Genomic DNA, 13,394 nt, shown 5'->3' with positions numbered 1-13,394 from the left:
TGAGTCCTGGTGAACATATAGGGATACTCATAGGGAATTTATAAGGATACTTGGCCCGATTGGAGTTCACCTGAAGAGCCTTCAGTGTGATGGCCCCCTTTCTAGAGAACTCCCTGCCGCTGGAGGACAGGCAGGCACCAACACTGGGCTCATTCAGACGATCAGTGGGGAAAACAACGCAGCGTCGGTTGTTTTCCCCGCCCCTGCACATTGCAGTCGCATGACCAGGATTATTCAGTCTGGTTTCAGGCCAGGAGACAGCACTAAAATTGCCTTGGTTGTTCTGACTGATGACTTACTCCAGGTGAAAAACCGGGAGTGCTACCCTGTTGATCTTCCTGGGTCTCTCAGCAGCTTTTGACACCATTGATCATGGTGTCTTACTGGATCGGCTCTGTAGGATGAGAGTTGGGGGCACTGTGCTGCTGTGGTTCCGCTCTTACCTGCAGGGCTGATTCCAAAGAGTGGTATTGGGGGATTCCTGTTCTACCCCATGGCTGTTAAGCTGTGGGGTGCCACAGGGTTCTATTCTATCCCCCATGCTGTTCAACATCTATATGAAGCTGCTGGAGGAGGTCATTAGGAGTTTTGGGGTGGGGTGTCACCGGGACGCTGATGATAATCAGCTCTATTTCTCCTTGTCATTGGAGTTGGCTGAGGCGATGAAGGTGCTGGACCAGTGCCTGGAGGTTATTATTTATTTATTGCATTTCTGTCCCGCCTTTTTTCCTCTTGCAAGGAACACAAGGTGGCTTACATTCTCCTCCTCCTCCTCCATTTTATCCTCACAACAACAGCCCTATGAGGTAGGCTGGGCCCGAGAGTCTGTGACTGGCCCAAAGTCACCCAGTGAGTTTCCATGGCCGAGCGGGGACTAGAACCCGGTTCTCCTGGCTCCCAGTCCAACGCTCTCACCACTACAGCACACTGGCTCTGGATGAGGGCCAGTAAACTGAAACTAAATCCTGATAAGGTGGAAGCTCTGTGGATTGGTGGTTCCCAAGTCCAGGAATTGGGTAAGCGACCTGCCCTGGATGGGGTTGTACTCCCCCTGAAGGAGCAGGTGCATAGCTTGGGAGTACCCCTAGATCCCTTCCTGTCACTAGAGCCCCGGGTGGACTCCGTGGCCCAGAGTGCTTGGGGCTAGCTTCAGCTGATCTGTCAGCTATGGCCTTTCCTGGACAAGAATAACCTAGCCACAGTAGTACATGCGCTGGTAACTTCCCAGTTAGACTACTGCAATGCACTTTACATAGGGCTGCCCTTGAAAATGACTCGGAAGTTGCAGCTAGTGCAAAATACAGCAGCTAGACTGCTGACCGGAACATCTCATAAAGATCATATAACACCAGTTTTAAAGGAATTGCACTGGCTGCCAATGTGCTCCCAGTCAGAATTCAAGGTTCTGATGATGACATTTAAAGCTCTAAGCAGTTTGAGAGCTCGATATTTGAAGGAGCGCCTCTCCCTATATATGCCTGCCTGAGGACTGAGATCTGTTGGAGGGGCCTTCCTCTGCATCTCACCAGTGCGAGACATACACTATGGTGGGACGTGGGAGAGGGCCTACTCTGCTGTGGCACGCTGGTTGTGGAATGCCCTCGCCTTGGAGGCCTGATTGGCATGTACATTGGTTTCATTTCAGCGCCAAGTAAAAACATGGCTTTTTACCAAAGCCTTTGAGGGATAAATGCATTCCCTAAAGTAGCACACTGTTTTTTAACAGTTCTATTGTTTTAGATTTAATTGGTATTAGCTTCTTTAATGGTTTAATATGTTTTTTAGTTGTTTACACTATTTATTGTTTTATACTGTTTAAATGGATTTTATTTGTACGCTGCCCTGAGATCTTAATGATATAAGGCAGGATACAAATGTTTTAAATAAGTAAATATCCTAATGACCCATGCTGCGTTGCAGATTGCCGTGTTGTCTGAACCCAGCACACAGCACGAGCGTAGTACATTTTCACCCACTCTACATCTCATACTGCAAGCCGTGGGTTGTAGGATGGGTGAAAATGCAGCACACTCTCGCCATGTGAGATAAAATAGGGCAGCAAGATTGTTAACAGGGACTGGCCTGCGAGCTCTTATTAGGCCAGTACTTTTCCAGCTGCACTGGCTGCTAGTCCATTTCTGGACCCGATTCAAAGTGCTGGTGTTAACATTCAAAGCCCTTAACGGCTTGGGGCCAGGTTACCTGAAGGATCGCCTCCTCCCATATGTGTCTGCCCGGACCTTAAGATCATCGTCAGCGGCCCTTCTCCGTGAGCCCCTGCCAAAGGAAGTGAGGCGGGTGGCTACTAGGAGGAGGGCTTTTTCTGCTGTGGCACCCCGGCTCTGCAATGAGCTCCCTAGTGAGGTTCGCCTGGCACCTACATTGTATTCCTTTCGGCACCAAGTGAAGACCTTTTTATTTTCCCAGGCATTTTAGCTTTCTAAATTTTTAGCTTTGCTGTTTTAAATCTGTATTTTAAACTCCTGCACTGCTGCTAGGTTTTATTGTGGTTGAATTGTTATATTGTGGTTTTAATGTTCTATATATTTTAAATTGTTTTATTGTGTGTAGTTTGGTTTTAATTTTTGTGAACCGCCCAGAGAGCTTCGGCTATTGGGCGGTATAGAAATGAAATGAATAAATAAATGTGCTGGGTTCAGACAACATGGCAACCCATGGTGTGGGTAATCAGGGTAATCCCGGTCACGCAACCGGCAGGGGAAACAACCAACGCTGCGTTGTTTACCCTGCCAATCATCCAAATCGATACGCTGTTGTTTCCGGCACCTCCTGAAAACAGCTCTATTCCAAAAGCCTTCCTTGACCTACCAGCCATGGTTTTTACTGGCACTATTTTTAAAAAGAATAATTTTAATATGGTGTTTTATTCTTTTTATCATTGTATCTCTTATTGTTCACTGCACTGGAATCTGTTTAGGTGTGGAGTAATATATAAATTTTGTAAATAAATTTAAAAAATTAAAAAATATATATTTAAAAATAAAAAATGTAAAAAAAACAAACCCACTTTCCATATTAAAAGGGATGGTGAGTTAGGAACAGCAGTTGTGGTTAGCAAAGAAAAATTCACAGCCTGTTCAGAAAGATGAATGAACTGTCAGCTGCTTTTCTCCAAGATCATGCTTTTTACTTTTAACATGGCAGAAAAAGAAGAAGACATTCCACCCAAAATCATCATGGTGCCTATTCCTGTACCAGTGTTTGTGCCAGTCCCTCTTCATCTCTTCACCCAGTACACACCAGTTCCATTGGGAATGCCAGTACCTGTAAGTGATGTGTTTGGCACCCTATCTTTAAGATAGTGGCTTCAAAGACGGGATAACCAAAGGATGGTTGAACATGTTGGGTTGGGTTGTGGTCAGCCTCAACAATAGTGCCTCAGCGTGAATGCTTGTGAAGAGCATCACACCTAGTGTGCATTGGTGCATCACACTGATGAGCGTACTCAAGATCTCTTTAACAGTCAAGGCATAACTGATTTCTGTGGAGTGATCCTGAATATGTACCCCTTGCTTAGGAGTATAAGAAGTTCCCTTTGTTCAGCATTTGTTGAAGGAATCCCAGCAATTTGCAGGCATTAGATGGTCCTCTGGAAACTCGTGAGTGGTCTACTGGTGAGCTGAAAACCTTCTCTCCTCCCTTTCTTTGGGAGCAGACTGTGGCCACCACCCAGGGATCATGGGGTGAGCCGAAGTTGAATTAGTGGTCAGTTGGTAACTGAGGGCATCTGTTTTTAAAAGATGTCTGTTTTAAAAAGGCATGTGAATGGACAAGAGTTCACAAAAGCTCATGCCAGAATAAATCTGTTAGTTTTTAAGGTGCCACAACATTCTTTGTTTTTGATTTTTAAAGGTTACCCATCAGGGATAGGATTCTCTTGAGATTGCAAGGGCCAGATCTTGATAGAGGTTTGTTGCAAGAAAGAAATGTTCTAGCCTGAAGAGGGTTAAGAAGGAAACATGAGTGATTATGGGTGTCTTTGCAAAGCTTGCGAGGAATGAGGGGAGTTGCTTGTATTGTTACTGAGATTCCTCACAAAAAAAAGGAAAGGCCTTGTGGAGTGTTTTTCTACTCATAAACTATGTTGTTGTTTTCCCTCCCTCCCTCCCTCCCTCCCAAATCTTTCCATCTGCATGCATCAAACCTCCCGTGTAGGTCCCAGTTCCTATGTTCATCCCACCTGCCCCAGAGAATACTGGCAAGGCAATAGAAACCATTCCGGATGTCAAGGAGAAGAACTCTGCTAATCCCTTTGAGGCGGATCTCCTACAGATGGCAGAAATGATTGCCGAGGATGAGAAGGATAAGGAGCACTCTCAAGGAGGTGCAGGGCTTTTCTTTCAAGGAAACATAAGGAGTTGGTGAAGGGGGGAGAGAGGGAAAGAGAGACCATGTGCAATAGGGTGGTGGGGAGAGGACCTTACTGGAAAAGTACTGGGGAAAAGGCAGGGTATAATAATAATAATAATAATAATAATAATAATAATAATAATAATAATAATAATAATAGGTGAATTTATACATTCCATGTTTTTATTTCTTATTTTGTCAGAAAGCTGCTGTAGTAATCTCCCAAAGAAAGGGTCAGGTTTGAAAACAGCTCTTCATGTCTAACCCATCCCCAGCTCCTCACCCCACCCAGTTTGGGGATTTTAAGCAATTCTGTAGCCAAGCCAAGCTGTTTTTCCACAGATTACTTATTTGAAGGATGTTGGGAGTAGAGCCACTGAAGTGGGCAGTATGGACTGAATGGAAGAAGGGCAGTAGAAGTGTGATGAGAAAGAGGGAGAGCAAGAGCCCCTTGAGATTTCACAGGCCTTTAACTAGTAAACTAAATGTAAACTGTGTTGAAATCACTGGTAAAGGGTGACAAATCAGCATTCTAAATAAATATGCAAACACTCCGAGATGTATAGGCTCAGGATAGAACAGGTCTGGGACCATAGTTCAGTAGTGGAGCACCTGTTTTTCATGCAGGAGGTCCCAGGTTCGATTCCCGTCATGTCTAAGCTAGAAAGGATTGAGCAGCAGGAGATGTGGAAGAGCTCGATCACCATTCAGAGTAGACAGTAGTGGCCTAGATAGACCACTGATCTTGACTCAGTAGTCAGCTTCATATTCCAATATGGAATTACCATGTTTTTGGGTTGTTATTGGGTGTTTACTTTTGCCTTTAGTGGCAATGGTGTATCCTTATTCTCTTCCTTGTTTGTTTCAGGCTCCCAAACATCTGAGCATGAGCTGTTCCTGGACCCTAAGATATTTGAAAAAGGTTGGTACACAACTCAGCATAGCAAATAAGCTCACACAGTTAATAGTCCACAAAGAGGTTTTACTGTTGCCTGTCTATCCCTGCCTTACTTGTTGGGAGAAAAAAGCACCCAGACTTCACAATGTTTTCCTGCCTGGTCAGCCAGAGACAGCACAAAGGGCAAAACAAGATCTAACGGGTTTAAGTCACAGGAGAGTAGATATTGGTTGAATGTTAGGAGAAACGTCTTGATCATAGGAGCAGTTCAACCTTGGAACTTGCCACTGCCTATAATAAGAGTGGCGGACTCTTTCTCACAGGAGGCTGGACAGCCATCTGTTCAGGATGCTCTAGCTCTGGGTTTTTTGGATTGAGTAGCGGGACTGACTAGATGCCTACAAAGCCCCTTCTGAGTGTGATTCTGAGACGTGTGCTTGCCATGGGCAACCAGGCATGTGGGTTCTTACAAGCTGGTGTTTTACTAACTGGCTTTGTTTTGTCTGTGCCTGTTGGCCTTCTCTGTCTCCAATCTCCATCATCTGTTTCCTCTCTCGTTTGCAGACCAAGGCAGCACGTACAGTGGTGACTTGGAGTCTGAAGCAGTGTCAACCCCTCACAGCTGGGAGGATGAGCTGAACCACTATGCCTTACGCTCAAATACGGTGCCCGAGCCTGAGCCCGAACCAAGGCAGTTCTCCAAAGGGGAACTGGAGCAGGACCTGGAGGCCGACTTCCCTTCAGGTTTGTCAACGTTGGAAGAAAATGTGCCCAAGTATGGAATGTGTTGCCTTTCCTGGGCCGTGGCCCTGTGTTCCCTACACCCACGCTCTGAGTATCTCTTAAACCAACTCAGTGTTTCGAGAGTAGCTTCATATCCTGCATACCAGTTGTCCTGGCTGCTGCTACGTTTCTGCTAAATCTCTGCTTTTCTCTCAAAACTAGACTCCTTTGACCCAGTCAGCAAAGGGCTAGGTCTTCACTCACGTGCACGAGCAAGACGAAGACACAGAGACGGTTTTCCACAGCCAAAAAGAAGGGTAAGGATGCTGTTGGTTTGTGTGCTTATTTCTTACTTCTAGAGAAAGGCCTGGGGCATTGATGGCAGTTGGGAGTGTAGGGTCCTCCTTCATCCCTCCTCTAGTGCCTCTCGCTTCTTGTCAGATTCCCAAGTTTCCTCTTCATTTGCTCCTACTTCAAGAAAACTCCTGGGCTTTGGTCAGAAGCATCCTTCATCTCCCACTACAAAATCAGGTCCCAATTGAGGTAGGGAGTGAGGAAGAGGCAAAGCTACATCTGATGCACTGCCTCTTTCCCTGCCCAATTTCTCTGCCATCTTTTTCTTGTCACTCAGTCTAACACAAATAGGATGTTGGAAACGCATGTATATACGTCTGCCTTGTGCTTGAGTCTGTTAAAATCCATTAAAAAGTAGTTGCACATGCACATGCACTCACTCTAATGCGTATACACCTGTGACATTTTAAAATAGTCAGAGCACCACATTATCTTAGTAATCCTAACAGCCATATAAGATAGGTGAGTATTGCAAAATTACATTCCAGGTGATTATTGCCACACACTTGGAAAATGGTATATGTGCATTTCCCATTAACCTATTAGGGTAAAGCCTCCAAATTCCTTCTGTGATCAAGAAGGAGTTTATTTATTAATTACACTTATACATTGCCTTCCCTCTAAGGAGCTCAAGGTGGCATACATGGATCTTCACTCCCCGTTCTTTAAGTTCTCATAGCAACCCTTCGAGGTAGGTTAGGCTGATAGAGAGAGCAGTTAGCCCAAGGTCACCCAGTGAACTTCATAGCAAAGTGAGGATTTGAACCTGTGTCTCCCTAGCCTGACACTTCAAGCCACTACACCACACTGGCTGTAATCCCATGGTGCTGATGTAGCCTTCAGGGAATGTGCATTCTTACTGTACCACTCACTGGATCACATTTTCAGATCCTGTATTCCTGCCCCCTTTGCCATTGGGCAGTAGGGTTGTGATGAATGCCTGGGGAGCAACTAATTTTATTGGAAAGCCACTTTGAGGAGAGAAAGGCGAGTGGCAGGCCAGAATCACCACTCCTCAAAATGTCAGCAAGTCCCACAGCCATTGCTTCCTTTGCGCAAACACTTCTCACTCGAGGGTTAATAGCTTGGGACAGGGGATGGAGAGATTCTAGCCCTAATTCAGCAGCCACTTGCCAATCCTGCATATAGATGGTTTGATAGAGGACTTTGGTGGTTTTGGTCTGCAAGCCACCCACCTCCCTCTGTGACCGAGCCTAGTGATGCCTTTATGGGCAGTTCTGCTGAGGCCCTTGCATTTTCTTTGGCTTTCCCTTAGGGGAGGAAGAAGTCCATTGTCTCTGTGGAACCCCGGATGCTTGTGCAGAGCTCCTACCCAGGCTGTTCCGTTTCCGGGATGAGTCTCAAGTACATGTACGGGGTGAATGCCTGGAAGAACTGGGTCCAATGGAAAAACGCACAGGAAGACCAAGGAGACCTGAAATTTGGAGGTAATGTGTTCTTGTTTTTAATCTGGTTTGAACCATGGAAGTAGAAACACTGTCCTCAGTCTTTCCACAGAATAATTCTAGGAGGACGCCCGCCAGTTGTATGTATTTTGTCCCCCAAATACTTCCTTCCGTACCTTCCATTGTGTCCTTATCCTCTATCAAATTGCTGTCCAATTCTTATCCTCCCCTGCTCCCAAGTCTTCCAAATCTCTGTCCTTTTGAGTGGGCTGCTGTAGTAAGGTCCACATGGGACAATCTGTTTGTTTAATGCGCATCATTCCAGTAGTTGCGTTTGGGCTTTCTGGTGTCCAGGTTAGGTTTTATAACCAACCTTCCATCCTTCCTTCCTTCCTTCCTTCCTTCCTTCCTTCCTTCCTTTCATATTCATTCATTCATTCCTTTGCTTTTCTCCATTGATGATTAATGTTGTGCTGTTCAGGTGCACAGGGAACTAAAAAAGGGAAAGAGATGGTGCTGTCGGTTACTCTGATCATGAGAACTGATTTGGGTATCTGGTTATTTCCACTTGCACCAGAGGTTGATCTGCTTTAGATGCTTCTCTTTGTTGCAGTACGCCCTGTGAAGCTCAAAGAGGACATCCTCTCTTGTTCTTTCTCCGAGCTGAGTTTTGGCTTGTGCCAGTTTATCCAGGAGGTGCGGCGACCAAATGGTGAGAAGTATGACCCCGACAGCATCTTATACCTGTGCCTTGGAATTCAGCAGGTAATTGTTCTTCCTTGGGAAGATTTCCTGATGTTACATTACTTTATTTGTTCTTTGTGGGATGGTGAGCAAAGTCGATTTGTTTATGCAGTCAAGACAGATTGGCTTGTATTATGCCAGTCCCTTGTCAACTTCACTCATTCTCAGTCTGTTTCCAGCTTCGATTCAAGGCTCAGGCTTCGATCTTTTAAAGCCCTAAATGGCTTAGGGCCAGAGTATCTTAGGAATGGCTTCTCCTCATGTGAACCTGCACAGAACTGGCGCATGTCGCCTTTTCCTTGCCTGCTTTTAGGCACGCTTTCAAACCCATTTTTATTTCGATGGGCTTGTTCTTATTTATTTTTTTAGCTCCAGCTCGTACCAGATTTCTGAATTGTCTGCTGCTTTTAAATCATTCCTCTTGTTTTACTGCTGTGAATTTTGTTATTTTGTTGTGTTATATTTTAAACCTTTGTGAGCCACCCTGAGTATATTCTGATATAGGTGGCGAGATATAAGTTATACAAATAAAAAACAGTAACATGAAATCCTTTCACCTTGGTTATGCTAGGGTTCTTTTCCTGAGTCTGTTCTGATGATACCTTTTCGTAGAGTGGGAAGCATTGTCATTGATTTAATTGGGTTTACTGCACACTCCATCTCAAGCAGTCAGGGAGGGAAACTGCGCTCATTCTTCAAACCTATCCCTGGCCACCAAAACCAGTTTGAATAAAAAGCTCTCGCATCACTTCTGGAAGCTCTACACGCTCAGGCTTTGGCAGATCTCCAGGGAAAGAGGATTCCAGAGTTGAGGAACAGTCACTGAGGACACCCCTCTGCACACCCAAGGTCATGGTGTAAAATACAGCTGATGGTGGCATCTTATCTGCCTAAGGCTGTGGTCTCCCAACATGGTGCCCATGGCACCAGTGGGCCCACTGACACTTCTCTTGGTGCCGATCCCTGCCCCTCCTGACCTTTATCTTGTTTCTTAAGGTTTTAAAAGTATTTTTAAATGGGAGGTGAGTATGCTATAAAGTGAAGCTCTGCCTTCCAGCACCATCTCAATTTGGGTTGAAAAGGGTGGTTTTGTGTTTGGAGCTCAGACCTCACCTCTGCTTTGTACTGAGGTTCTTGTGCAAGTTATTTTTCTTTTTGTTTCACCAGTTTGCCTTCTACAAAATGAGTGTTTTGTGACCAGCCGTGCCCACTACGGCAGACTTTTTATGAATGGGCAAGCCCCCCATGGCAGCCATTCTATGAGAGCATCCACAAAATGCTCTCAAAATTCCAACAAGGTTGGAACCCCTTGCATAAACAGCCCCATTTTCTGGCCATTCCTCCAAACCAACCACTGTCTGAAGAATAGAACCACCTCCAAGAATACAGAAAGTCCCCATGTTAGGAGAAGAGAACAGAACCGAATCTGGAGCCAACAGGCTTTATCTATACACTTCTACACAAACCTCAAGTTATGATTCATTGTCCTGTTTTCCTTTCTTCTCTTGCAGTACCTATTTGAGAATGGTAGAATAGATAACATTTTTACCGAGCCCTACTCCAGGTTTATGATTGAACTTACGAAACTGTTGAAAATCTGGGAGCCTACAATACTTCCAAGTGGTAAAGTGGCTATTTGTTTTGTCCATATTGTTGCTTGGGGATATAATGAAAGGCCTTAGGGGGAGATGGTGGCTTCTAGTAAATTGGGGTGGGGGTGAGGCTGACTTCAGTCTTGCTTCGTCTGCTTTTTCATAATAATTTTACCTTATGTTTCAAATATTTTTAGAACCAAAATTATTTTTTCACTAGTTTCCCTATGGTGCACTGACACATTCTGTATTCATAAAGCAAGAATGCATATTCAGGATCTCTTACTAATCAAGACAAGCCTGTCTGTTCCTTCAGATCAGCTTTTGCGGTCTGCTTAGGGTGCCCGTCTCCAGAGGTCAGGCAGGTAGTCATTGTGGACAAGGTGGTTTCTATGGTCACGCTCCATTTGTGGCACACCTTCACCTAGAAACATCACCGCAGTCCCAACCATGTGCTGCTTTACTATGCACCTGAGCAATTGATGGATCAGGGATAATGTGTCTTCTGCTGATGCAATTTGAGTTAATTTTTGTTGGATTTTTATCTTTCCCTGTTCTTTGTGGCCTCTGTGTGGCCTCACATACGGTGTCTTTACCTGTACAGAGCAAAATTCAGAACTTCCTTGAGCTAGCAGTAGATGTTTTACTAGGCAATAGAAGTTGGCCAGTAATTAGCTAGTGGTAAATGGCTGAATGGGTTTCTGTTTCCTGCCCTCACCCCACCCCCGGCTAATCTCCAGGTTACATGTTCTCAAGAATTGAAGAGGAGCACTTATGGGAGTGTAAACAGCTGGGCGCCTACTCCCCCATCGTCCTCCTGAACACGCTGCTTTTCTTCAACACCAAATACTTCCAGCTAAAGAATGTCAGTGAGCACATGAAGCTGTCCTTTGCCCATGTCATGCGACGTACCCGGACTCTGAAGTACAACACCAAGCTGACTTATTTACGTTTCTTCCCTCCTTTCCAAAAGCAGGAGGTAGAATCAGGTGGGTGGGCTGTTATTATTTGTGGTTTACTGTTTTTATTGTTGTCTTTATTTTTGCAGGATTTTATTGTTTTAAATTTTTGTATATCTCCTTGATGGCTTTTTAGCAGATAAGGCAGCATATATATGTTATGCTGTTCCAGGGGTGGCGGGGTATTTTAATTGTTTTGTTGTGTCTTAATATGAAGTTGTTGTAAACTTCTTTGGATATATTAACAGAAAGGTAGTACATACATATTTTAAATAAAAATGAGAGGGCTCTTTGGTTCATCGTGGCTACATGGTTCTGCGGATTCTTTCTAGTCATTATGATGGCTAAGCAAACTTTGAAATACAGAGGCCTTGGCTACCGTCCTTCACATAATTAAGTTACTTAAATCCCACTGTATGCAGGATTGCAATGTGTTTGCTGGAGGCTCAGAAAAAATTGGGTCCTGCCTGTGTACAGGGCTTACGTATGCCATCCTTCCCCATGGGGGCGTTTCTTGGTGTTAATGTTCCTACAGTTGTGATTTAATAAAAATAAAGCCCTTCCTGGACTGTTCCAAGTGGGATTGAAATAGAAAGAAAAACTTCAATGGAAGATCACACGATCGACCACTTCTCATATGTAAATCAAAAAATGAAACTCCTTGGATGTAGAAGACTAGATGTCAGGGAAAGCATCTTTTCTACTCCCTGCTGTGCTAGTTTTGATAGTACAGGGAATGTGTTTTTCACTGGGGAAGCAATGTGGCCTCCCCATCACCGCCTGCAGTCTGAAGTGGTACAATCCAGGACCAGTTTTGCCACTTCATCTGCTGTTTTAATGAACAAGTCCTCTGGAGCAGAATGTTGGCCTCTTCCCAGGACCTCTTTTTTTGTACAAAGGAGGACGGCTTTGCAGGGCAGAATAGCAAAAGGAACTGCTACTTCAAACCACTTCTCAGTGCTGAAGAATAATTATTTTTGTCCTTGTACCGTTCCCCTCTTTCCTCCTTCCACCCTTTCCTGCCCCATCTCCAGATAAATTAGTAGGCAAAAGAAAACGCCACGAGGGCGAAGATGTCCCGACAGCAGTGGAGATGGTCGAGAACACTGACAACCCCTTGAGATGCCCAGTTCGGCTGTATGAATTCTACTTGTCAAAGTGGTGAGTGATGTCGCCTTTCTTTGCTACTTTCCCTCCCTTGCCTTCTCGAACAGATCGGTGCTGAGAGGCTCCCTTGCAGACAGGGCTTGGAGTGGATGACAAAGAAAGGGGGCCATTTCCCACCCCAGGTCTCTACAGATGTCCCTCTTGACGGTGTCCATGAATTCTCTTGGCAGTCCAAGAACCAAATTGCAAACACAGATGGACTAGTCGGTGTGGGAGCCACTTGTGTGCCCCAGCACTAGATGTTGCCCTGAGCCCAGTTGGTCGCGCCTGTCAGAGGACTTGTCCCCTCGTGTTTCTACAGCCCAAGCTGGGTGTGGGACAAACTCCCTAGATAGGTTCGCCGGGCGGGTGAAGACCTTCTTATTTTCCCAGGCATTTTCAGCATTTTAGCATTCCAGTTTTTTTTAGCTGCACTGTCTTAAATCTGCTATTGAATTTTAAATATCTGCACTGCTGCTAGGTTTTACTCTGGCGTTTTTATTCTGTAGTTCTAATCTGTAGTTCTGTAGTATATATTTTATACTGTATTTTCTGTTGTATTTTTGTGGTTTTGTGCATTAAAACTGAACCGCCCAACGAGCAGTTCCAGAACCACCCAGAGAGCTTCGGCTATTGGCAGTACAAAAATGGAATGAATAAATTAGTAATTAAATTAAAATTCATTGTTAAAAAAAAAAACCCAGTGCAAAACTATCAAATCCTATACAAACAGAAAAAAATTATAGCAAGCATCCTATCCTAATTATATCAAGAAATTTTTAACTGAAGTCTTTGAATGCCAGATCAAGCTGCCTAGGCTAGTCTCTTCTGTTGAGCTCCCACCAGCCCTTCCTCCCTTGAGACTTAATATAGTGGAGGAGCTATGAACCAAGAAGCCCTCTGTCCAAATCTCCGCTCATTCATAAACTCTGCAGATGGCCTTTAGGAAGCCACTGTCCTCTCAGCTTCAGCTTCAGCTCCCCTCTCCCCGCATATGTTGTAAATGGATCACAATAGTCCCCCAGTCGCAGTGTTACATTCTGAGTGTGTTCATGCCGAGTGTTTGTGTGTACAAATAGTCATAAGAATGTACATGAATTTTGTGCTCATTCATGCACAAAGTGTACACACACACACGCACGCATGCACACACAATAAATCCAGGGTGGCAATTGTGGACTCACTTGTACATGCATTCATT

General features: G+C 44.7%; 1 protein-coding gene across 5 annotated transcripts in view; it reads left to right on the top strand.

The window, feature by feature from the left end:
• The window catches only part of ZMYM4 (zinc finger MYM-type containing 4), a 61,312-nt gene that overhangs the window by 41,939 nt on the left and 5,979 nt on the right, over positions 1-13,394 (top strand). For all 5 annotated transcript variants that reach the window (XM_084815996.1, XM_084815995.1, XM_084815993.1 and 2 more), the window contains exons 19-28: positions 3,166-3,287; positions 4,177-4,345; positions 5,240-5,293; positions 5,834-6,013; positions 6,215-6,309; positions 7,623-7,794; positions 8,366-8,517; positions 10,008-10,119; positions 10,829-11,077; positions 12,082-12,208. In XM_084815996.1, coding sequence (XP_084672122.1) covers positions 3,166-3,287; positions 4,177-4,345; positions 5,240-5,293; positions 5,834-6,013; positions 6,215-6,309; positions 7,623-7,794; positions 8,366-8,517; positions 10,008-10,119; positions 10,829-11,077; positions 12,082-12,208 — 1,432 coding nt within the window. The remainder of the gene's footprint in view (positions 1-3,165; positions 3,288-4,176; positions 4,346-5,239; positions 5,294-5,833; positions 6,014-6,214; positions 6,310-7,622; positions 7,795-8,365; positions 8,518-10,007; positions 10,120-10,828; positions 11,078-12,081; positions 12,209-13,394) is intronic.

The sequence above is a fragment of the Heloderma suspectum genome, chromosome 10, assembly GCF_057233095.1.
Source record: "Heloderma suspectum isolate Gila_16-S chromosome 10, 16-S_ref, whole genome shotgun sequence".
NCBI lineage: Eukaryota > Metazoa > Chordata > Lepidosauria > Squamata > Helodermatidae > Heloderma > Heloderma suspectum.
The sequence above is the reverse complement of the archived record's forward strand: the minus strand, read 5'-3'. Positions and strand labels throughout refer to the sequence as shown.